We start from the raw sequence: 26,120 nt of genomic DNA on the forward strand, positions 1-26,120 counted from the left end.
TGTTCCCATTTCCTGTTTTTCTCCACCCACCACCCCCCTCCAGGCTCACGGAACCACTGGTAACTGCTGATGGACTCTCAATTCTATGAGAAGAATATTTTTTTTTATTAGGTATTATTTTAAAAGTATATACATTTACTGGGGGCCATGTTACATTTTGATGCATGAATACATTGTATACTGTTCAAATCCAGTTAAACATCTGTCTATTCAAACATTTATGTATTTGTGGTAAAACATTCAAAATCCTTTCTTGTGGCTTTTCTGAAATGTGCAGTAGATCACTGCCATCAGTAGGCACTCTACTTAAAACAGAGCACCACTATTATTTCTCCCATCTAACTTAAACTCAGTGCCATTGGCCAGCCCTTCTGTGCCCCTCTTTAAACTCAGTGCCATTGGCCAGCCTTTCTGTGCCCCTCTTTAAACTCAGTGCCATTGGCCAGCCTTTCTGTGCCCCTCTTTAAACTCAGTGCCATTGGCCAGCCTTTCTGTGCCCCTCTTTAAACTCAGTGCCATTGGCCAGCCTTTATGAGCCCCTCCCTAGCCATCAACATCTTTGGCTTCTGCATATTTACTGAGAGAGTGTATCAACTGTCTTTTTGTACCAGCCTTACTGTTGCTCCAATAACAGGATTTCATTTTTCATGGCTGAATAGTATTCTTCTGTATAGCCATCACACTTTCTTTACCCGTTCATCTGCCAATGGGCCCCTAGGTTGAGTCCTTATCATTGTTTTTGTCAGTAGTGTTTCTCTGTCCATCTTGCTCTCTTTTTCCTGTGAAGACTGTTCATCCTTCCTTTCTAAGCCCTGTGTTTCAAGGTAGGTTACAGAGTAGAGCAGTAATTGTGACCCCAGAATTCTACTTCTTAACAAGACTTGTTTGCTAAGAAATGAGCTAATATTGCCATCTCCTTTCCCACCTTCTGGTGTGGCTTTCCTCAAAGTGGGCACTGGGTGTGAATGTACTTTATTTTAGGCACCCTACATTTTAACCTTTGTTCTGTTTAATACGTGTCATTAGAAGGCTTTTTTTTTTTTTAAACTGGTTTTGTTCCCAACAACACATCTTTTCATTTTAAACCACATTTTCCCCCTTTTCACTCTGGTTATTTTAGTAATCAGTCCTTTCAGTCAAAATGCTCCTTATATTAAAACCCCCCACGGTAGGTGGTAGTCTGTGCAGCAGTAGACACACAGAAAGTACTTGTCTGGATTTGTTTAGCAGAAATTGGTCTCTAACATCTTTCATGTTTTTCAGAAAGAGACCTCTTTCCTGATCCATTCCTCTCCTTAGTCAATCTATAACGTGTGTGGATGTGTCCTTTGCAGATGTTCTCATTTTGGGGACCATTCTTGCCCAAGTACAGCACCTGTGAAATGATCCCCCACCTACTCCAGAGACTTCAGAAGAGTCTGCAGTAGTGGTAGCAGGACTCCATTGACCCCAGAGCAGGCTCTCATTTACATGACCTTCATCACTGTATCCAAATCACTTAGGAGCATGGATCATATCTTACCTAAAGTTTCATTTTGAGTTCCTTCTATAGTATAAACTATATACTATATGATCTACAGTAGGTGTTCAAGAATGTTTATTAAATGAATAAAAGAGAAAACTATCTTAGCAGGTGAAGGCGCTTGCCAGCAAGCCTCATACATGTGTATGTGCATGTGCACACACACACAGACACACACACAAAAAATAAATGTAAAGTTGTTTAAAAATTAAAAATAAAAAAAGAAGCAGTATTTTTCTACACAAGTATGTATTATATACACACTTAAATGTATTGTGCTCAGGTATTTTACTTTAAAAAAGCATATTCAATTAATGCTATTTCCACTAATAAAAATACTAAAGATAAACTTGGATGGATGATGTCAAAACACAACACTTCAACTCTAGTGTGCAGTCTAATTAATCACACAACGGGAAGCCAATGGCATACATGCTTTGGTGGTTTGAATATGAGTGCCCCACCCCACTTGGCTCCTAGATTTGAAATTGTGGTCACCAGGGAGTGGCACTATTAGGAGGTGTGGCCTTGTTGGAAGAAGTATGTCACTGGGGGTGGGTTTGGGACTTCAAATGCTCAAGCCAGGCCCAGTCTCTCTCTCTCATCCTGCTACCTGCTGATCTGGATGTAGAACTCTCAGCTACCTCTCCAGCATCATGTCTGCCTGTGTGCCGCCATGCTTCCTGCCAGGATGATAATGGACAAAACCTCTGAATGTACACAAGCCCTAGTTAAATGCTCTCCTTTATAAGAGTTGCTGTGGCCATGGGGTCTCTCCATAGCAATAGAAATCCTAACTAAGACACATAGTGTCAGCAGTGTGTGACCACCAAGGATCTGCAGAACCTATCTGTTTTTTTTCCATCTGTCCTTTTTTTTCTCAGTACCAAGGATAGAACCTAGGGTCTCAACAGTTCAAGGCACATGCTTCACATCCCCAGCACTCTTCCCAAGGGGCTGGAGAGCCGAAATCCCTTAAGGAGCTTGGAAACAGCTCCCAGCCTTCCTCCACGCGGTCTCTTGCTAATAGGTGTAGAATGCTAACTCCAAGCCTTGCACTGTTTTATATCCTGCTGCCTACTACACATTTCATGCCTCATTGCAGGATTAAACTTCCAAGCCTCTGGGATTCTCTCGATGGGTTTCATAACTAGCGTGATTGTTGGTTGGCTGTGGTCGCTGTGGCTGTTTTCCTACTTTGACGTCAGCTTGGCACTTTTGCATCTATCTCGAGTTCATGGTGAGAAACCGGATAAGTGTTGCCTCTGTGTCTGTATGGAGCCCTGGACGTGTGGCTTAGTGTACTCCGTGGTCCCTGTCAGGCCTCGCTGGTGCACAGTGGCTGGAATGGGTGTTCCAGAGCATGCGTTTGTTCTGTTAAGTGCTCCTTAGAAGAAAACGTGGCTTTGTCTTCACACCTCATTTCTTCATTCCACAAACATTTGGACCTTTGTTCCATGCCAGGCCCATTGCTGGGATGAGAAACTTTCGGTGTAAAGAGACCTCACTATGGCGGGCTGAGTCTCCGCTTCCACACCCTTTCTTCTTCCTACTGAAGGAGCTGGTGATGTGCCCTGGAACCACTGTATGGGCTCCAGGGGATTCTGGAGTTAACTGCAAGCCCTCCCAACTCCCCACCCCATTATCAGTGGATTGATTACAGAAACCATCAAGGAGGATAACAAGGGTCTAAAGCCCAGAGTAGGAACATCTCCTTTATCTCTCCTTTATCTCCCTGCACTTGGTAAACAGCAGACATGGTTGCTGTCTGCCGACTCACCCACAGATCTGAGAGCTGTGGGCCAGCCTGGCCGCCTGTGGGCTGGGGACACATCGATGATTAGAACAAGGACAGTGACTCTAGGACCCCTTCAGATTCTCTTTGTCATTCTCACTTCACTGGACTATGGTTTTGCTTAGAGTTTAGAGGGCATCAGAATGCCAAGTTTGGGGGAGTAGGAATTCAAATTGATTCTCTTCCTTTGCCAGTGTGAGGTTGTGAGAGGAAAAGGCAAACGACATCAGTGCCCAGGTGTCAGCATGAAGTAGCTGATTTGGAAAATAGTTCCTTTGAGGCCTGTTTGGATGAGAATCATTGAGATCACAAAAGGAAGCAGCTGGTAAGTTCTGGAAACCTTTTTTATATAAGCCCAGAATGTGAATAATGCACTAAATGGAGTGTATTGCATACATTTAAATATTTATGGACAAATGGCCCGTTTCTTAGCCTGCTGGGCCACAGCCCCACAACTCGACACAATTGTTTTTAAATTCCCATTGTCTAGATGCTGGAAGGTATTGTACAACAGATGATGGAATCATGTTATACAAACAATGAAAATACAGAACAGACCATTACAAACCAAACTGCTTCTTCACAGCAAGCCAGAGGAAGGAATTCTGAAAGCAGTGTCATAAGTGAATTAAAATGGAGGGGTGCGGACCTCACACCTGAATTCACATTGTCTTCTTGATTCACTAGCTTTGTGACCTTGGGCAAGTTGGGATCCTCTCTTTGACCTTCAAACTCTTCATCTGTGAAGTGCAGACAGTAATAGTTCCCACGTCACTATGCTATGAGAATTAGAAGAATTATTCGTGTTGGGTACCTGACCCTTACAAGCCCTCAATAGAGGCTGACTTTAAAAGGAAGTTATTCTGAATGAGGAAGTGGAGAAAATTATTAGCAAAGTATTGCAAAGTAGTATTTGGGGAGGGCAGGCATTCTGTTTTAGGAGATGCCACAGCTGTGAATACAATGGTGTCTGGCACATAGTAGCTGTCTGCTAAATATTGCTTAAAATCCGAATAAACGTGTTTAGAACATCTACACGCATGAGGTAGACGGTTTTATGAAGATCTAAATGTCCGTTCCGCATGAGGAAAGCAGAAGGAGTTGTTTGCACTGGGCAGTGGTAGAACTTCCAGACTTCCAGCCTAGAAACCACGACTGTTCCTTTCCCACTGTGGCACAGACATCGGTTCCACTTTCCGCCCTGGGAGCACGTGATCTAAGGATGTCTTGCCCCGTGGCTGTGTCTTCTTGGGGACAACATCCCAGATCCTGTGTATAGAGTGTGAAGTAAAGATCCAGGAGGGGGGTGATGGGCTCACACTGGGATGACTGCCTGCAGTCCCTGCTGTTCCCCATTTCCATCTGGGCCGTGAGTTTGATGCTCTGTGTGTGGCAGAGTACAGAAGCTAGTTCTGGAGTCGGACCGTTACCCGGAACTATTGACTCGCTGTGGCTCTGTGACAGACCCTACCATGTCTCCTCCGAGCCTCCTCGCGCAGCTGTGGGCAGGTTGCATCGGCCGTCTGTGTACTTTCCCCTCTTCTGCTCCTCCTTTCTCCAAACCTTTGCACCAGGGAAGGGAATCGACATTCTCCACCTCACCCCCGCCACGAGTCAGTACTCAGACAAGATGTGATGAACAAAGCCTCCCTTTGCAGGAAGACCTACAGATTTCCCGAAGAAAGGAATGCAGTTCTGGGACCTCCTGGCTCCAGGGTTGTGTAAATCACTCAGCACAGACAAAGTTATGAAATTTGGTAATTTCCATTCTGTACCACAACTAATTAGCCTAAGGAAAATGGTGACGGGGATGCATTCCCAAGTTTTTCGGGAGGTAATCCTGGATGACTGGCTCCTGACAGTCTTGCACATTGTCACTTCCAAGATGCTGCATGTGAGGAGCTAGCATTTACTAAGGTCTTCCTGTCTCCTAGACATGAGTCTTAGTGCTTGGGGAAAAAATGAACTCGCTCTCAGAGTTAATTTACTACTACTACTACTACTACTACTATTACTACTACTACTACTACTATTACTACTACTACTGCTGCTGCTGCTACTGCTGCTGCTCACTGATTTTGTTATTATGCCAGTTTCACAAGGAGGAAACGGAGACACTGTAACTTGTCCAAAGCTATGTGCCCATGCTGAGAAACAGCTGAGGTAATGGAAACCTATCTAACTCATTCACTAAGCTGAAAAGAGGTCTTTTCACCCCTACTACATGTGTCCAAAGGAACACGGCATCTTTTCCTTTAGGGCAGGTTTTGGATATGGAGTCTTTTTGCTGAGGGTCCAGGTGAGGGATTTCAAGCCTCCTCCTCTTGCCTGCAAAAGTAGATCTCAGAACCTGAAGTCTAGTCAGAGGAGATCTTGAGCTATTTCTATTATGTTAAGGAGCCCCGAGTAAATTACTTAGTCCTGAAAACCTGACCGGGGTGATGGAGGAATAAAAAAGGACAGACACACGTACAAGAAAGCTGGGATTGGGTAGGCTGCGCTCACTGTGATGGAGGGCACCGGGGTTTGTTATGTGCAGCAGGAGACGCATGGGATGGCCAACTTTGGCAGGAGGTCTCGATTAACAAGCTAGATAGGTTCCCGGCTGCATCTCTGTGTTTTGTGTCTCTGGGAGGAGAAAGCTGCACTTGCTAGTTTTTGCATTCACTGGTCAATTGAACATCTGGAATTGGAACAGAGGAATGCTTTGCCACTTCCCACAGGTCTGAGGGATTGGTCCTTGTCAATAACCCACATTCAGTTCAGGACTTCATCTACACATTCGCTTGGGGATACCTACACTCCCCACACTTTTAGGGATGTTGGAAAAATACAGGCCAATGAATACATAAGACAATTGTTTTGCATTTGTTCATATAATTCAATAATATGATAATTTAATCATCTTGTGTGGATTAGATACTGTTTATGGAAATTATGCTTCCAGTCTTACAGTGTGTGATGGTTATCTTTTATATACACTTTAGATGAGCCCTTCTAAACAGAAAATGGGTTTGGAGTGGGAACTAGACAGAGATGGGGGTTGGAAAGGAATGGTTAGCACCTATGGATCTGTAACAAAGAGGAGACTGATGTTGAGTCATCATCAGTATACTGGCAGGGTTTGCCTGCCTGTTCTAAAAGATGGTGGTATTTCCTAGCAGTTTCTCACCTTACCTACGTTCCAAATGTTTTCATTTCACACAGCTGTGAATGGCTTCCCCCACACTGTCCGGGAATGTTACCAACAGACTTTGCAGGAAGAAATGAGGAAGCTGAATTGCTTGTTTCCCTTACACCCATTGCCAAGCAATAGACTCTAAAGCTAAAACAGAACAGAGCAAAACAAAAATGCTAATGTTCATTTTCACTATTTGCATTTTTTTCTTTTAAAATTTATTGCCTTGGTTTTACATCTTAACCAAAGCTTCCTCTTCCTCCCCTTTTGTCAACCTTCCCTTGCCCCCATCCACTCCTCCTCCACTGTTTCTCTTTAGATAGAGGTGGACATCCTATGTATATCAGGCATCCTTGGTATACAAAGCTGCAGTGAGACCAGGTACCCTCTCCTCCACCAACGGTGGATGAGGCATGGATTTTTTCTTTTCTTTTTTTTTTTTTTTTTTTTTTGGTTTTTCGAGACAGGGTTTCTCTGTGTAGCTTTGCGCCTTTTCCTGGAACTCACTTGGTAGCCCAGGCTGGCCTCGAACTCACAGAGATCCGCCTGGCTCTGCTTCCCGAGTGCTGGGATTAAAGGCGTGCGCCACCACCGCCCGGCAGATTTTTTCTTAATGCATGTATGCATACAGGTGCACGGCTATAAGGAAGCCAAAACAAGGAAGGCCATCTACTTTTTGTTGAAACAAAATGTCTCATTGGCTTGAATCACATTGACTAGGCTAGGATGCCTGGCTAGTGAGCTCCAGAGATCCTCCTGCCTCTGCCTCCTCAGAACTAGAATGATAAGCTTGCACTCCATGCCTGGCAATTTTTATATGGATATTGGGGGTAGAACTTAGGTCCTGGTCTCCTAACCTCTAAACTACCATATCACTAGAAAGAACTGTCAGGTTTTTAACTGTGTAATAGGTTGGTAACTGGGAACTGTTAGGCCAATTGCCTTGTTCATTCCACTTGTATTTTTGAATAAGCCATGTGTACTTGTGGATGGAAAAATCAAATGAATGAAATAGGGTACACTTTGAAAAACCTTATTACTTCTGCCCTTTCATTCTGTATTTCTTTAGCCCTATCACTCTAGTTACGAGCCTTTACTTTTATTAATTTTCAGCATATTCTTATTGCATGTATTTATGTATATATATATATAAATAAGTACACATAAAGATTTTTATCCCAAGAGGTGACATGATAGTTGTGTGTGTGTGTGTGTGTGTGTGTGTGTGTGTGTGTATACATGTGTGTACATATGCATTTATTTTAGTGGACATGGTTTATTTCCAATCCTTTGCTGGCACAGACAGTGATGTCATGGGAGGATATTGCTGTGCATGGATGCAGGTCTCCCTGAAGGAAGAAATTTCCAGAATTATGATGTGGTGTCAAGGGTAAATGAGATTTGAATAGTGTTGTGAATGATCTTTAGTAGCTGGAACCCCGTCAGCAGCATGTGTAAAGGCCTAACTTCTGTGCCTCAGAAGAGAGCACTAGCAAGCACGTTGACCTAGGAGATTGACCAAAATCCAGGAAAATAAAAATACAACTTTAATTTCCATTTCTCCTGTTTGGAAATTCTCCTGTTTTCTTAGGATGTTTAAGGACTGCTTTATTTGTGCTCTATAAAATGTTTATATCTCTTGGCAGTTTTCCTGTTCATTGCTCATAGGTTTCACATTGGCAAAATTATCTGAACTTTTGTCTGTGATTTGAGTTGAAAATATTTTCACAGGTTTTTACTTGTTTCTTGACTTTGCTTATGGCACGTATATTTTGTATATGGAACTTTTGAAAAAGCATGATTGAATTACAGAAACTTTGATTTTCCATTTCCTGTGTTTTGAATCACAGCTGGAAGGACCTATTCCCACTCTAAGCACACCGTTCTTATTTTCTTCTGTTATTTAAAAATTATGAAAAAATGTAAACATACACACATTAGAGGAAATAGTATAACAAATCTAGGGTGTCCACCAGTTTAGTCATTTGAAATATTACCCAGTCTTATCTATTGGCCCACTCATATTGAGAATATTAATACACAAATTCCAGACATTGTATGATTTACTTCATAAGCACATCAATATATGTTAATAACTTATAAGAACTTTTTAAAGAAAATACTCTTCATAGCATTATTATGGTCAGAATTCCTCAAGATCATCCGATGCCACTTTGTATTTACGTTTTCTTCTGGAAATTCCTAGCTTTGGATTTTGTGTGTAACATGGGGTATGGATCCAATTTTATTTTTTCCATCTATTCTGCTGTCACAACTTAACTTTTTAAAGTCTGTCTTACCTTGCCAGTATATTTGAGTTTATTTCTGGACTTTCTATTCTGTCCTATGTGTCTCTCTACTTAACAGTATTGCACTATTTGAATCACTGAAATGTTAGAGCATTTTTAATGATTCTTAGGACTACAACTTAAATGAAGTGGTAAGGCTCTACTCAATCCACGCCGTGTAAAGATGGTGGAAAATATGATTCACAAACGGCTCCTTGGGCTGGTAATGTAGAACGTGGCGGTGTAAGAATGGGAGCTGACATCTGTGAGAGTGTACTCCCAAAGGAAAGGGCCAGTAAAAGCAAACTGTACTGAACTGCTTCTTTAAGCTGTAGGTCGCGATAGTAGGTGGGATCCTGTAAACTTGGGCAAGAGTGAGTGAAGGATTTTGAATGTGCAAGAACCTCAGATTAATTCAAGATCAAATACATAATTCACCCAAGGTATTTCTGCAGTGCTCATCTGGGTTGCACCATGCAGCTTCCCTGCAACCTTGGTTCTGAACATACAGCATGCATTCTTGGCACTGCGCATGCCTACACCCTACATGATGTCAGTGAGGACTGCCTGTCAGAACAACCAGCTCAGATTGAAACTATGTTATGCTGTGAATTGCAGTGTTTTTACTGTCAACTCAGTCTTCTGCTCTTATTAAAAACATGTTTTAATTATGGAAACAAGGAATTTTAATATTCTCTACCATTATTTCTCAGCATGTAAGTATCAGATTAGTGTATCTCTGAGTTCTAGTGTGTTAAGAGGTTTGATTTTAAGACTTGCAAATTGTGTTGCTGACATAAGCTTCATAAAAACATTGTGAAATGCATTTTGGCTTGGAATGAGGACAGGATTTCCAACAATTTCTACAATGGCCGTAAACATTGCTTCCTCGTTTTGTGCATCACATTAATGCAAAATGGCATTCTCAGCACTGACTAATATAAAATCAATATCAGTCAACTCTAAAAAGTGTAGAATATTCTCTGTGTCCTTCAGAATCAAATATTCAGCCAAAATTTAATCTCTTGAAAGGTTTCTTTTGATATTTATTTTGTGTGGGGAGGCACTCACAAGACAAGACACTTATACAGAGGTCAGAAAATAACCCTCTTCTTCTATCATGCATGTTCTGGGGATTGAACTCAGGTCGTCAGTCTTGGCAGCAGGCACCTTTAGCCAGAAGGCTATCTTACCAGCCCAAAATTTAATTCTTCATGTAAAAATAACCAAGTTTCTCCATCTTATTAGTATACAAATGTCCTTTCATCCTAAATGGTAAAATCCTATGTATGTCAAGAGTTGCTTTAACATGAAATTTGTTCTGACTTGTGAGTCAGGGTTAGATTTGTATACCTATTTTATATACCTGGGAATGCATAAGAGTTACTCAGACAGAGGAATCATGAGTCAGTAACGTTTCTCTGCTCTAGAGAATAGGAAAGGAAACAGTGATAATGAAAAGGTTTGGAACTTGGAGCAGGTAGAGGGTGATGAGGAATCAACCAGAGAAAAAAGATGTGGTCTTGGAGCTTCAGGCTTGCTTCTCTCTGGGCACTAGCCTACTCCCAGTTCTCCTTCTGCAGAGTTAGAAAGGCTGACAGTAGAAGTTGAAATATTTCCTAGAGACCAGAGAGTGCTGCAGAGCAGGGCCCTGATCACGTGTGTCAAGAAGGCTTTGCCACTGTGTTGCGGCTTTGAGCAATTCACAGTCTTCGCATCTGGTGGCATTGGGTCCCCAGGCTGCCTGCACACCAGTGACTCTGAAGATATGAGGGTGGGCTGGCTGAAGATGTCACTCTCAGTCTTGTTTCCAAAAGACAGGACCAAAGCTACCCAGTGACATATCTTACTGGAGAAGATCTGGCATAGTGATCTGATGCTGTTAGTATAGAAATCACTGACAAAGTTGACCATGTTCTTTCATTTTAATGCTTCTGTCTACTGGACTCTGCCTGCACCTTCAACAAAGTTCAATGAGGAATGAATGGACAAAATGTGGTAGATAGGTCTAGATTCTAGAGTGGGTAGAGAAGCTGAACCAGATTCCTGTATGATGACATAGTTCCCCTGTCATTATCCTTAATGAGTTTAGCACAACCTGTGACCTCCCCAGCCTCAATTCCTTACACCTTGGCAATGACCACATCACGCTTACCTCACAACCTTGTGTGGAGAGATCATTAGTGTCAGACGGGAATGTTCTTTAGGGATGAATCATATTGCATAGTGAATGTGCTAATTTGAGGCTTCTTGAAGTTTGGGTTCAGATAATCTCCTGCTGCTTAAGTCCAAATTCTAAAGAGTAAATGGAAACTGCTCTAGTTTAGAGTCTAGGGAATAAACCAGTTTCCTGACCATTTGTATAGAATATGGATGAGATCTCAATGTGCATTTTAAGCTCAACTTCTTTTGTTTGTTGTATTTTGTTAAGTGTCCTTGATTGAGAGAAGCAGGTAATAGAAGAGGAAGAGGAGGAGGAGGAGGGGGAAGGAGACTTGATTAAGAAAGGTGAGTTTAAGTACACAAGGAAGGTGAAGTAAAGCAGTTCCCTTTACTTGGGCAAATGAGTCGCCTGAGAACATTGTCCCTGGGCAGGGGAGCAGCGGGGCAGGGGAGGCTTGGGGTGTGGAAGATGAGAGGCCATCAGAAGAATGAAAAAGCATGTTGCTCAACTTCTTGTGGCAAAATACTGAAGGGGGGGGGATCAACTTAAAGGGGAAGGAATTACTTCACTTGGTGATTTCAGAGGCTCCAGTCGATGGTCGAGTGATTATGTTGTTTCTGCACCATAATGAGCCCCAACTTCCCCAGAGCCTGACCCAGCATGGGTGACAGCTCACAATGCTGGGAACCTGGAGCACACTGCACAGCCTGCAAGTGGCTCATCTGGTTGGAAAGTGTCCTCTTCAGGTAGCTCAGAGGGCCTATGCCCCTTTGAGGTAGACTGGCTGGTTTCTGCTTCTTTGGGCTGCTGGTTGGTCTCTTCTTCTTCAGGGCAGTGTGGCTTGTCTGAGAGTAATTCTCAAGCAGTCTTTATTTTTTACTCTTGGGAGGGAGGGGCCTAGTGAAACTGATTAGTGAGTTTCAGGGAGTTCCTGAATCTATTTTGAGTTGTTTACTTCCTGCCTTAGGAGCTTCATTAAGAGAGGGAATATTTCAATGCAAGGATTCCTAGATATTGTTCCATGGGCTAGTTCTCAGAGGTTTTAAATCTCGGTATCATATATCTTCAGATAATCATAGAATTTGAGAATTGAAAACATACATAATTGAATTTGAGCCTTATCTCGTCAGCTTCTGAGCAACAATACTGACATTGGCCAGTATGATAACCTGTCATAGAATAACAATTCTCTACAGTTAGCTTTCAAATTGACTTGGTAAGTTGACAGTGACAACATTTTAGTTTCCATTTTCCTTTAATTCCTGAAACTCTGCAAAATACATATATGATATTTTTATTTTACTGGTAGGAAAACTGAGTCTCAGTGCAACTGAGTGAGAAGTAATAGAGGTGACAGTCAGAATTTCTGCTCAGGCCTGGTGCCTCCAAAGGCCAATTTTTCCCCATTATACCAGGCAGCATCTTCACTTGACTTTACCCTTGTGGGACTGTGAACCGTGTTACCAGCCATTAAATATCGTTTTTCATGTTGCAATTAAAACGCTATTTAATGTACATAATTTTTCAGTTTCCTCTGGGAATACAAAATTATGCACATACATATCTTTATATATGTACATTTCCTTCTGCTCCGAGTGGTAATAGTGACGATTTATTGTGCAAGTGACACACTGTAACTTTGCTATATATGCAAGATACAGAATTTTTTTCCTTAGGACTGCTTTTATAAGCTTGTCAGCTTCCAGAGAGTTCTTTGAATAATCTGTTCTGGGTTTTGTGACTATGCAAAAGTCAGCACAGTATTCTTTTGCCATAGCATGCAGTTTATTGTTGGTTTTTAAATGCCCTCCCATTTCAGAATGATATCTGCAGACTTGTTTGCTTGTACAGTTTATTTCTAGATGAAGAACTGAAAATAAAATTGAGCTAGCCAGGGCTTCATAAACAATGGACAGTGACATAAAGCCCCAGGACAGTGATGAAAACAGGACAATGTGTAGTACCATTTGGTTCTCCCCATGGGCAACTGTGGGTGCTGTAAGCTGAGATTATTGGTGCACTGGTTACATTTTTTTTTGTCAACTTGACACAAGCCAGGGTCATCTGGGAAAAGGGAACCTCAACTGAAAAAAGAAAAATTCTCCCATCAGATTGGCCTGTAGCCTGTGGAACATTTTCTGGATTAATAATTGATGTGGGAGGCCCCAGGCCACCATGAGTGATGCCATCCCTGGGCAGGTGGTCCTGGGTGGCACAGAAAAGCAGGCTGAGCAAGCCAAGAAACAAGCCAGTAAGCAGCATTCCTCTGCTTCAGTTCCTGCCTCTAGGTTCCTGTCTTGCTTGAGTGCCTGCCTTGGTTTCCCTCAGTGATGGACTGTCATCTGGAAGTGTAAGATGTAAAAAAGTCTTTCCTCTTCAAGTTGTTTGTGCTCATGGTGCTTAGCACAGCAACAGAAAAGCAATAGGATAACTGGTGAATCAGTCTCTTAAACAGAGTTGTAGGTATGCCTTTACAGCTTGGCTTAAGCAATCGAGTCATCCCGTAAAATACACGTACACACTGACACACGTGCACACACGCACTTTTGGGTATCTCTAGATACACACACAAACATGTGTTCAAATGAACTTATTACCTATGATTTCTGCTTTAGTACATTTGGTCATATTAGACTATGTTCAGAAAAATTAAAAGAAGAAAACCACGTGTACGGACACATTACTTTAATGTTCATTAAAGGTCATCTGAGACAAAGCAAACCGTGCTCCACGCTACACATGGAATGCCTGAGAACGCTCACGTCCCCCCTTGGCAGCACGCACCGCTCCACTCAACAAATGTGGAGTAATGGATCTTTAGCCAGCTGTCAGGCATTTCGGCTTGGGATTCTATTAAGAGAGCTTTGATTGGTTATTAAAGGAAATGAGTGCAGTAAAAGAAGCACAGGTGTGGATTATAAAAGCAGCGCATTCTCTGCCCACCCTGTGTTTCTGTCCGGTTTGTGTCCATGCAGTGACGTAGCAGATCTATGTCAGTCAGTGCATTCTACTACGGGAACTCACAGCCATATTAAATATTGGAAAAAACTGTCTTTTTTGACAGTGATGAGTTACATGTTCTACTGTGTCTCTCTTAGCTCCTAAAAAGTACAGAGCAAAGGGTAACACAGCAGAGAAAGAATGCTGTTCATGGAAGGAAATCCACCATTTCTGGGCCCTTTTCTAACCTGGCATCCAACTTATGCTTTTATTCAGTATGTAAAAAATATTACTACATAAATGATTTGGCATAAGCTTCTTAAAAATCATTTACAGAAGCGAGTTGCTAAGAACTATTCCACCTATATGAAGGAAAATCTCAAATTTAGTCAACACATTTGTATTAGATTCAGCTATAGATCAATGATCATAAATGTCCTTCAGTGGATCACGTGACAGCCTTGATCCCCAGGCCACTGCTGTTGGGACAGAGTGGAACTTGTAAGGTAGGTCCTAGCTGGGTGTGGTGGTACACACCTTTAGTCCTGGCACTCCGGAGGCAGAGGCAGGTGGATCCCTGAGTCTGAGGCCAGCTGGGTCTGCATAGAGAATTCCAGGCCAGCCAGGGCTACTGTATCAAAACAACCAACCAAATCAACACAAAGAAAGAGAAAGAAGAGGTGGGCAGGACCTATTGGGAGGCCTTTAGGTGGTAGGGGAATGCTCTCAAAGGAGATAGTGTGGCCCTGACCCCTTGTTCTTCCTCTCTTCTGCTTTCTGGCCTTGAGGTGAGCAGTTGAGCTCTGCTGTGCAACTTAACCACGTTGTGCTGTCTCACCACAAGCTGCAGACAACTGATCGTGGGAGGAAACTTTCAAACTTTCAAACTTTCAAACGCCAAAGTGAACTGGTCTTTCTCTCTAAGTTGGTTATTGCAGGTACTTGGGGTGACAAAGCTGACTAATGGAGCTTTCCTCCTATTTATCCGTGTCAGTGAAACCTGACAAATCAGTCCGGACCCGTTAAAGGAAACCTCCTTGTCATTATTAACCAGATAAGCCTTTAAGTCTTGTCCATGTCTTTCGTTTTTTACCATCTTCCTCTTCTAGTATCAGGAAAGCCTTCTGAAAGGGCATAAAGTCATGTCTTTGACAAAACTGCAGTTGAAAAGCTATAACCTTGAAAGCATGTTTTGGCATTTTCTTAAAACTTGAATCATCCTTTAAAATTAGGAAGAATCTGAGTTTCATACTTATTGGCCCTGCATTACCTCACAATTAGATTTAAATTGATTTGCATAATGAAATTATTTTAACATTAGCACTGTTTTAGGCATTATCATTGACCTGGTTACATGCAACAGATAATGAATCACATCTCTCACATCACAAAACATTCAGCTTTATGCTTAGAAATGAGGTCACTTATGAGGTTGTCTTTTGTTTGAAATTTTTTGTTTGTATTTTTGTTGTTGTATAGTTTTTCAAGACAGAGTTTCTCCAAGTAGCTCCAACTGTCCTGGAATTCACTCTGTAGACCAGGCTGGTCTCGAACTCAGATCTGCCTGCCTCTTGCCTCCCAAGTCCTGGGATTAAAGGAATGTATCATCACTGCCCTACTGCTTATATTTTTTAAAGCAGTGAGATTCTCTAATGAGAATCTAGAATATTATGGGAATACCATATTATAGTTATGAGTCTTTATGCATAACTGGAATTCTTCATTAATCTACCTCCATAGTGTCATATGTTATTAGAAGTGGAAGGAGTGTTGGTACAAAGTTTTTCACCTTCCTACTTGGTTGCAATAGGAAGAATTTCTGAGTCCTCTTAAGAAATTAGTTCACAGACCCCAACATTGTCTCACTTGTTCCAGCTAATATGGAATAAATTTGCACAATTATATCTTTGATCAGATCTTTAGTCTGGTAATGATGTGTATAGGAAGGAGAGGGAGGGAGTAAAGGGTGAATTTGGCACTTAAGATTCTTGAGGTTAAATAAAAGGTACTTTCCGTATTAATAGTCACTCTGAAGTCATACCACAGCCCGAGTTACCAGCACAATTCTGAGCCCCACTTTTCTTATTGCTAACGGGGACAATACTTCATACTCTGTGGTTGTCTGATTAGTAACTATACAGCTGGGATTTTAATCTGGGGATTTTTGAAGCTAAGGCCATTGTTTTTATTTCCCCTCAAAGAATATTGTCAGCCATACCTTCAGTGGCCCATACTGCCTTTTGGTATCGTAATTTATAGGAACTCAAGGATTTGCTCCTTCTTGTTTACTGTTTTAAACTAAGTGCTCAGCAGAATCTTGCTGTAAGGGAGTGACTTCACATTGTGAATTCTCAAGATGTGGAGAAGCTGAGCCCTCCACAAACATTATGTCCCACAGAGAGCAAACCACCCCACATGGTACAAAGTGAAGCTCTGGGAACTGGCTCCCAAGCCCAGGAGGGCTCAGCACCTAGCCTTCAGCATCTCTGCAAGGAAGCAGGTAGACTGTACACTCCCTGGCATGCTTCCAAAATTCAACAAGACCCTGAGCATCTGTCTTCACCACCTCGCTTTCCCAGCCAGAAGCAACGGGTACCCCACTCTAGCTGGAGATAGTGGCGTTTTCTTCTGGCAAATTTCGCCTTTCCAAAGGAGTGTTTTCACCTAGTCTGCTCTTTCCCAGTAAGATTTCAGCACTCATTTTGAATTTCCACTTTGCTTCCAATCCTTTTTTTTTTTTTTTTTTTTTTTTACAAGCAAAGCCAGGCTTATTAAGATTGTCATTAGTGTACCTGTCTGCAGAGTATGTAGTGCTTGCAGGGAGGTGTGAATGTGAGTGTTGATGGGCATGCTGGACTCAGAAGGGCTGCTTCCCTTCAATTATCTCTCTTCATTTATTTCATTAGCAGTTGCAGGTCCTCGTGTGCTTGCTGACTCACATTCTAGGAATTGTGTAAGAACTGCAGTCTTTACTGCCTGGCTTTGGTTACTTGTGTTTCTGTTAGGAGTCCATCATTGAACAGCTTTGGACTTCCTGCTAGTTCTTTACTGTGAATATCTTTGTTTTACTCACTCTGAAAGGAGCTCCATCTAGGTCATAGATAATGATGATGCTTCCGTTCCCAAACTTATTCAGTGAGTATGTGGTGGGTGCTGAGCATACATCTGGGGAATTATTAAAAAAATGTAGATCGTCTTACTCTCTCAAAAGATGTCAGCAATATGCTGCTTCTTGGGGTCCCTACCAGCTTTGCAGAAGTATTGAGTAGGTGATGACGAGGACCGGGGCCTGGGAAGTTGCTCTGCTTCTGAACCACATGCCCTCCCATGAATCAAGTCTTTTATTCTGGGCAGGTATGGGCCAGTCTCAGGAGGGGGGTTCCTTAACTTACAAATCTGGCTACCTGCCATTCTGAGAGTTGCTTCCTGTATCTCTACAAATAATGCCTGCCAGAAGTCTCTCCCTTCTCCTGTCAAAGAAGCTGTTTGCATTCGGGAGCAAAGAAGGGACTCGAAGCACAGGGAAGGTGAGCACCACACACATGGGGTTTCTGTCCAAGCCTGTCTCTGGGAAACATGGATGAAAGCAGTAAGCTCTCGTGGAGAAAGATGTTTTGAGCTTCCATTGAGTGTGAGGGTTGTAGACACCCATCCACGGCAAATAGTGGAGCTTTTGTCTTAGTGTCAGAATAAAAACATTCTCACAGGAAGCCAAATCATCGACAGCTATATTCTGAAGCAGTAAACAGCACTTTTCACCATTAATTGGGTCTCAAAACCCTCCACCCACAGAGATATATCTACACACACAGTTTTACCAATCACCTTAGGAACCTCATGGGTTACTCCTTATCCTATATGAAGAAGTAACAGTAGTCTGTGTGATGGCCATGGAGAAAACAGCCTGGTTTACTCCAGCACACATTGTAGATCCCACCCCCTCCACAGAACACAATACAAACTCTCCTGTAACCTTGCCTGTGACTGAGACCGAGGTGAGTGTGCCTACTCAGCAAAGTCTCCACAGACTCGTTTTAGTTCAGAGGTTCTGTGCAATGATTCTCAATGTACAGCAACTCCTGGACCTCTATTTAAGGACCTCTATTTAACCATTCCGTGTTCATTACCCTAATGCCCCCTGCTTGTAAAAAATGATAACACAAACCTGTATACCGAAGAAGCTAGAGCTAGGCACTGCTCAGGAGACAGTGTATGGTAATACATTATAAAGCCTGCTCAGGAACTAGAAGGCACTTTTATCTAGTTCATTCCTCATTTGACAGGCAAACCTTTCCCATTTTGGAGAATGTTGCCAGAATAGGGCTTTGCCGTTTCTCTTTGAAGTGGGAATGAAAATACGTTTTGGCTGTGTGTAGATGCAGCACGATGAGACTCAAGCCTTTGTTATGCATTTCTCTAGTTGTCAGATGATACAACGTGGACAATTTTGAGGGGTTACTGTGTCAGTGACGGCATGCCTGTGAGCCTCAGTTCCCTCAGTTGTACAATGGTAATGATCCAGTCTCTATAGTGTTGTTTAGAGCATGGAGAATCCAAAAAGCAAGTCTTATGCTTAGACCAGTTCATTTGTTTGTTTGTGCTTGTGTGTGTGTGTGTGTGTGTGTGTGTGTGTGTGTGTGTGTGTGTGAGGGTACGTAAACATGTACAAGAATGCTTGTGTTTATGAAGGTCAGAAGTCAAGGTCACTTTCTACCTTACTTATAATAGCATCTTTTATTGAACCTGGATGTCACTGATTGGCTAGGGTGGCTGGCCTGTTAGCTCCAGGGATCCTCCTCTTTCCACCTTCCATGCTGAAGTTGTAGACACACACTGCCCTTCCTAGAGTTCACACTCATCAAGCACTTTACCAACTGAGTCACCTCACCATTTCCATTCAGTAGTTTGAAACCTTTGGTGGGTCTGAATTCCACCTTCCTCTGCCTCCACCATCACTCACATCCCTTTTGTTCCAGGAGCATCAAACACAGCTAGGCACTGGGACCAGTGTTTCTAGAGACACAAAACATGTGTGGTTTTTGTTTCAACTTCTTGATTTTCCTGGATCCAAATCTTTAGGCTAAGTGCTTATGTGATGTAGTTTCATCCACTACCTGACTGTCTATACCCCCAAACCAGTACACTGTGTGCTACAGGCACACTCAATGGTACCCTTTTTACTGTGTGTGTGTGTGTGTGTGTGTGTACACAGATGTGTGTGAGGTGTGTGCATGGATGCTCATGCCTGTGTGTGCATGCAGAAGCTAGAGGAGGAACATGGATGCCCTACTCTTCTCTCTCTTCACTTCATTCCTTGTTCAGTGAGAGATCAGGAGCCAGACCGACAGCCAGCAAGCCCCATCTCCCCTCCTGTCTCCACTCTCCCAACACTGGGGTTATACGCATGCATGGCATATACCTGGTACATTTGTGGTGCACCTGTCTTTTTATATGGATCTGAGCTCAGGCAGAAAGTGCTCTTACCCACTGAGCCATCTGTCCAGACCAGTTTTCTGCGGTTTCCTCCATAGGATTGAGTTGCTTTCTGGTTTAGCTCTTGCTTCTTCTCTTCGTTTAGTTCATCTGTTCAAATGTCACTAACTCAGAGAGGTGTGTGCAGACTGTCACGTGTGATGCAGCCCCTCACCCTCCTACCAAGTTATCACCTTATCGCTTACTCAGAGAGGTGTGTGCAGACTGTCACATGTGATGCAGCCCCTCACGCTCCTACAAGGTTATCTCCTTGTTGCTTCACCTTTATGGCATTTATAACTGTCTCAAATATTACCCCCCACACACTTTGTGTTACCTTTTCCCTCTAAAATGCAGTTTTCATGAGAGGAAAAGGCATTGGTGGGGAGTCAATAATAACAATGTATGAGCCATAGCGGGTGTCAACAATGTCATGTTGAATGAATAAGCGTTGGTTTCCAAGGGAAATTACTTTAGGGAAACCTAGGATTTTGATCTGTAATTTTGAACTGGGAATTTGTTCACAGCAGTAAGTGCCTAGGAGAATTAGTCAAACTCCAGGCACATAACTAACTCAATAGTTCAAAGGTTGTCTGTGCTTTAGCTAACTTTATTCCCGCAGCTCTACAAGTCCACGTTACTACTCATTTCATAGGCACAAAAACTGTGCTCTAGAGAGCACCCAGAGGTTAATGAGCTTGAACCAGGCATCACAGGGGTTGAGTCTAAATGCAGGTATTTGAGCCAATGCTCTTTACCACCCAATAGAAAGCATTAAATGAACGTAGCCTCAACTGTGGCTCAGCACTCAGCTTCAAGCTTAGAGGTATGAGGTCATGGAAACCTCACTTCAAAACTGCTATCATTATTGCTTTACAGAGAGGGAAGCTGGAATTGGGAAGCTTCAGCAACTTGTCTAAAGTCCCATAACTCCTTAGTGATGAAAGGGGATCGAAATGTACAGAATGTGAGTCCGAAATCCATGTTCTTAGGAGTCTTGCCCTTATTACACAAACAATGTGGATTGCTGTTAGAGCTCAGTCATTCTGAGGTTTAGTGGGGGTGGAGGAGAGAAGAACTCATCTCCTCATTATAAAGAGTCTCTCTTGGGATATTGGGTTCTATCCTTTGGCTACAGATTCATTTAACTTTGGGATGGACCAATTTAGATGTGTGACTAGGAAAAGCAGAACTGTTTTTCGATGTGACCACTTGATTTGATAGTATCTGTTTCTTCAGAAAGACCCTAAGAATGAAATGTGGAAGCATGACTACTAAAATTTCAATTGTGGTTACTAAAATAAACTAGGAAAATGGATTTAATATTTCTGGGTCTATGTGTTGATATAAATAAAACAAAATCTATAAAGTTTAGCTCTATTGTATTCTCAGAAATTCCATACCAGTGTGCTTTCTTTCACTGACTACATCCATAGTGACTCAGACTTGCCTTCACAAAGGTCCTCTGTAGGGACGGCAAGACTTTATCTGATAGTCAGTTCAGTACCCCTGCTTACGTGTTACATATGTGCAAAAAACACAGGAGATGAAGTAAAGTCCTAGAACCCACACACTATTACCCTGACTTCAAAAAAAGTTAATGTAAAGAACCATGCCTGAATATGTGGATATCAAACCACTTTTCTTTGAAAATTTCCCTAAGCCACTGAGACTGGTTGATTCAGCAAGAAGAAAATGAGTCTGGCTGATTCTATTGAGCTCCAGCATTTCCACAGAACTCTTATTATGTGTATTTCATTCAAAGCTATGTGATCCTATCTGAACCTGTATTTGATGCTCGCAATTATCCAAATGTGTGGGTAGTGTGGGTATTATTAAGCCATTTTACAGATGAGGAAATTGAGGTTAATAGAGTTTAAAGAGCTCGCCCAAGGTCAAGAAGCTAATAAACAGCAGAGCCAGCACCTGAACCTTTGGATTCCAAGTTGCATGCTGTCTTCTGCAGCCCACACTCACCTTTCCCTGGCCAGATGACCTGTCAATGATGAGACTGCATATTTAACTATTTCCACAAGGCTGGCTTCCCAGGGTAGAACCTCTGGGTCCTATGGGGGCCCGAAATATCATTCCCTTTACTCAGCACTGTGTGCCTGTCTCTCATTCCATCGAATTTCAGTCCCATCTGCTCAAAGTTATGAACTCAGTCAATAATGTTTGTGGACCAGGGGCATCATTACATTGTTTCCAGTATTCAACTTTGATTGTTTCCTCTGGAACATCCTTGTGGTGTATCCTTGCACCCAGTGTGACAGGTGCTGGTGGAGCTGGCACCTCACATGATGGTGATGCTTCCTTCTCTTCTCTGCCTCTGTGAGCTCTGGGATCAGCAGAGATTTTAATCCAGTTTTATCGTGCTTTCGTCAGTATTTGCTCCGCAGGCTTTACTTTTATGGTTTCTGCTAAGATTTGATGGAGTTGCAAAACTGATCAAGTGCCTCTGTTTACTCAGGGAAAGGATTTCAGAAGTAAGTGGTTTAGTGACTCCAGGTAAATAAACCAGGAAGCAGGCTTGATTGAAATACAAATGCATGATTCAGCACAGCATCTACTGGCTAGCCCCAGACACAGAAGGAACCTGGTGTAGCCAGGCCAATGCCAGATGCTTGTGTTCCTGGACAGGGAGGGTCACTGGATGTCCTGTTGAGATTCAGCGGGCCAGTAGAAGGCAGTAATTACTTGATTTTCATCTCAATGATACTTGTGGTACTGACCCTTTTCAACAGGTGGAATAATTGAGTTTTCCAAGCAGAAGCCAAACACAACTCGCACCCATGTATAGGAAACCAATGAGCTGACCCAGTCTGTGTTTTCACGGCAGACATACGACTTGAACCTGCCCAATCTGGGAGGTCAGAATGCTGCTTTTCTGCCACATTCTGGCTGTGACCATCCTTCAGATGCTGATCCTCTCAGAAAACTGGGTATTTGCCAAGAACATTAACTTCTACAACGTGAGGCCTCCTCTTGACCGTAAGTAGGGGCTGTGGTCCTCATGTCAGTTTGTGCGAGCACTGTCCCTAATCGTGGCTTAGTAGAAATTCAGTGGTTTCTTCATCAGAGAAGATTACCGGCTGTGGAAAGTTTCTGCATAAATGATGCACCCATTCTTTCAAGTGGCCATTAACACCATTTGAAAACTCATCAGAGAGTTTAAAATTGGGAAGAGACCTGGGTCTTCATTACTGTGATGCACAATTAATGGTGCATAAAAGTTCTGCTGCTATAAGTAGTCAAATAGTAATCCAGAGGGTGAGATGTGGGGCATGCTTTTCTTTTCTTTTCTCCTTTTCTCTTTTCAAATGCTTTCTTGATGCTGGTGGAGATACACAGCCAGGGTAAGGGCTGTCTTCATCCTAGCCCTACATGAGGTGTTCACCATTGCCGTTCTTCACTTCACATTTTCTATATTATTTAGGATGTTCTATCTTCTCTGTCTCTGTCTATCTCATTCGTGTGTATATATATGTATATGAATATATATATATGTGTGTGAATGTATATGTAGGTGTATATAAGTGTATATAAACTCTAATGCCACTATCATTCTTGCACATTCCCTCAACCCCTCTTATTTCAGAAGATAAATTGTAATAGAGCCATTCCATGAATCTTTCAGAGTAGCTCATGGAGCCATTTCCATTTCTCTATGTGGAAGATTACAGTACTTACTAGAAGGGAACAAATGAAATGAACACAAGCCAGATGGGTCGATTGAGCTTTCGGGACAGGGACATAGGCATTCCCAAGAGGATGTCTTGTATGTTTTGTTTCATCTAATAAAGTTGCTAATTTTGTGCTATTTTCAATGTTTGAAAGTTTTGTCTTTTTGTGACCTGACTTCCTTTGTCTTTAAAGCCACCCCATTCCCAAACAGCTTCAAGTGTTTTACTTGTGAAAATGCCGGGGATAACTATAATTGCAATCGATGGGCAGAAGACAAGTGGTGTCCACAGGGTGAGTGTATGAGCTTGGAAGACTCTTCTGGATTCTTTTGTGTGCTCACTTTAATTAGGTCCTTCCCTTAACTGGAAGAGATGGCTTGTGTAGTAGATTAGTGTGCCAACAGCCCAGTGGCATTCTATAGGGGTCCTGGATTTCCTGTGAAAGACTATCCAGACAACAGAATATCGTGGGAGAACCTGGAAATGGCTGACACAGCCTCAACATGTAGTTGATGCATCATGAGGGAAAATTTCTTAACAAGTATTTATCAAGAAGACAGAAACCACAGTGTTGACTAAAGTGTTCAAACAATTCCAGAAATGCTTGATGATACCTTAGAAACATCCTACTTACTGGCTTAAAGCAAAGAAGGGTTTCTGTGCTCTACTCTAGAGATTCATTGATGCTTGGGAAGCTCATTCACTAGCCTAACTAACATCTGATTATCCTTGGTAGTTTACTGACACATCTCTAGTGCCCAATCCAGTGCCTGGGTCCTAATATGCACTCAGTAAATACTTGCTGACAGGTGAATGGATGCCTTTGACTAGGTAGCCATGGGAAACCTTCTCTGAATATACATTACAACAAAGACCCGAATGCCAAGACAAGGAAACCAGATGGAGATCTGCAGGAATAGTGTGCCTGGAAGGAAAATCTCAAATGTAAAGGCCTCTAGGGTCAACAGTTGGTATGGCCTCTTCAATAACAGACTGGCCACTGTGGCACAGCAGGAGAGGGAGAAACAATCTGGAAAGACCCACGTTCAAAGATGTGCAGATGTTTCTTTTTCTGCTAGAGTGTGGAAGTCAGAGCACATGATTGTGATATACAACATTGCCGTGTGGAGAATGCAGAGCTGGAGACAAGAGTCAAAGAATACATCAAGTGGCGACTGTCATCACTTCTGCTTGGAGGGTGGGAACTGGAACTTCCAGAGGTAGAAACAGAGTTGTGAGGAAACAATGTTTTCATACAGAGTTGGAGCTAAAGCAGACAGAATGTGCTCATGAGTTTGGAACTGAGAGAACTATAGAGACTGGGCTGTTCTGATTTTAGGTTATCAGAGGCAATGACCCAAGAAATACAAAGAGCAAAACAGACTTCCAAAGTTAGAAATTGCTAGTTTGGGTCTATTACCATGAATCTTTCTATACTATATTATTTATAATAGTAGAATGGCTTGATTTTATCCAGATATAAAAAAGCTGTGTCCCCCTCCCCCAAAAAAAACCCACTACTGGCTACATTATGGAGAATCACGGCTAAGTTAAGTGTGCATGCCTGTGACTTCTGTATTAATCAAGGTTTTTATTGTTGTGAAGAGACATCATGACCATGGCAACTTTTTTCTTTTCCAAAACAGTTTCTCTGTGTAACAGTCCTGGCTGTCCTGGAACTCACTCTGTAGACCAGACTGGCCAGGAACTCACAGAGATCTACCTGTCTGCCTCCCGAGTGCTGGGATTAAAGGCGTGTATGTGCCACCACCACCTGGTGATCATGGCAACTCTTACAAAGGAAAACATTTAATTGGGGTGGCTTACAGTTTCAGAGGTGTTATTCATTATCATCATGGCTATAAGCATGGCAGACATAGTGCTGGATAAGGAACTGAGAATTCTACATCTTGATCTGCAGGCAGCAGAAAGAGTCTGTCCATACTGAGCAAAGGAGATCTCAAAGGCCACTCCCATAGTGACACACTTGCTCCAACAAAGCCACAACTCCTAATAGTGTCACTCCCTTTGGGGGGCATTTTCTTTCAAACCACTACATTTCACTCCCTAGTTCCCAAAGGCTTGTAGCCATATCATAATGCGAAAATACATTCAGTCCAACTCCAAAAGTCCTCGTAGTCTATAACAGTCTCACATTCATTTAAAAGTCTAAAGTTCAAAGTCTCTTCTGAGATTTATGCAATCTCTTAACTGTAATCCCTTGTAAAATCAAAATAAAAAAGCAGATCACATACTTCCGACATATAATGGCTCAGGACATACATTACCATTCCAAAACATAGGGAAGGGAGCATAGTGAGGAAATACTAGACCAAAGCAACACTGAAAACCAGCTGGGCAAACTCCAAACTCTGCATCTCCATGTCTGATGTCAAAACATTCTTCAGATCTCCAACTCCTTTTAGCTTTGTTGACTGCAACATATTTTTTTCACCTGGACTAGTTCCACTTCCTGTCGGCAGCTTTCCTTGGCATGTATCCTATGGCTCTGGCATCTCCAACATCTTGGGGTCTCCAAGGAAATCCAGGCTTCACATTCACAGCTTCGTTCAATGGCCTTTCTAGGCCTCCATTGTAGGGATACCTCTGACACATGCCTGGCCTCAGCATCTTTCCTTAGTCATGGAAGAAGGTTCCAAAACTGCTGTAGATATCGCTCTGTATATATAAACACTGATTGGCCAGTAGCCAGACAGGAAGTATAGGCAGGACTAACAGAGAGGAGAATTGAAGGAACAGGAAGGCAGAGAGGGAGACTGCTGGAGCCGCTGCCAGGACAAGGAAGATGTAAGGTACCAATAAGCCACGAGCCAAGTGGCAATGTATAGATTAATAGAAATGGGCTAAATATAAGAGTAAGAGCTAGACAATGGTAGGCCTGAGCTAATGGCCAAGCAGTTTAAATAATATAAGTGTCTGTATGTTTATTTTATAAGTGGGCTCCGGGACTGGCGAGACTTGGTGGGAACTGGAGAGAAATTCTCCAGCCACACACAACACCTTTCTTCTATCCTTGACTCTAAAGCCAGAACCATATGCCGAAGCTGCAAAGTTCTG

At 42.5% G+C, this 26,120-nt stretch overlaps 1 protein-coding gene across 1 annotated transcript in view; it reads left to right on the forward strand.

Moving 5' to 3' along the window:
- Lypd6b (LY6/PLAUR domain containing 6B) overlaps positions 1-26,120 on the forward strand; it is a 51,498-nt gene that overhangs the window by 17,325 nt on the left and 8,053 nt on the right. The window contains exons 2-3 of the mRNA XM_059259135.1: positions 22,199-22,350; positions 23,236-23,334. Coding sequence (XP_059115118.1) covers positions 22,236-22,350; positions 23,236-23,334 — 214 coding nt within the window. The 5' untranslated portion in view covers positions 22,199-22,235. The remainder of the gene's footprint in view (positions 1-22,198; positions 22,351-23,235; positions 23,335-26,120) is intronic.

This window comes from Peromyscus eremicus, chromosome 4 (genome assembly GCF_949786415.1).
Source record: "Peromyscus eremicus chromosome 4, PerEre_H2_v1, whole genome shotgun sequence".
NCBI lineage: Eukaryota > Metazoa > Chordata > Mammalia > Rodentia > Cricetidae > Peromyscus > Peromyscus eremicus.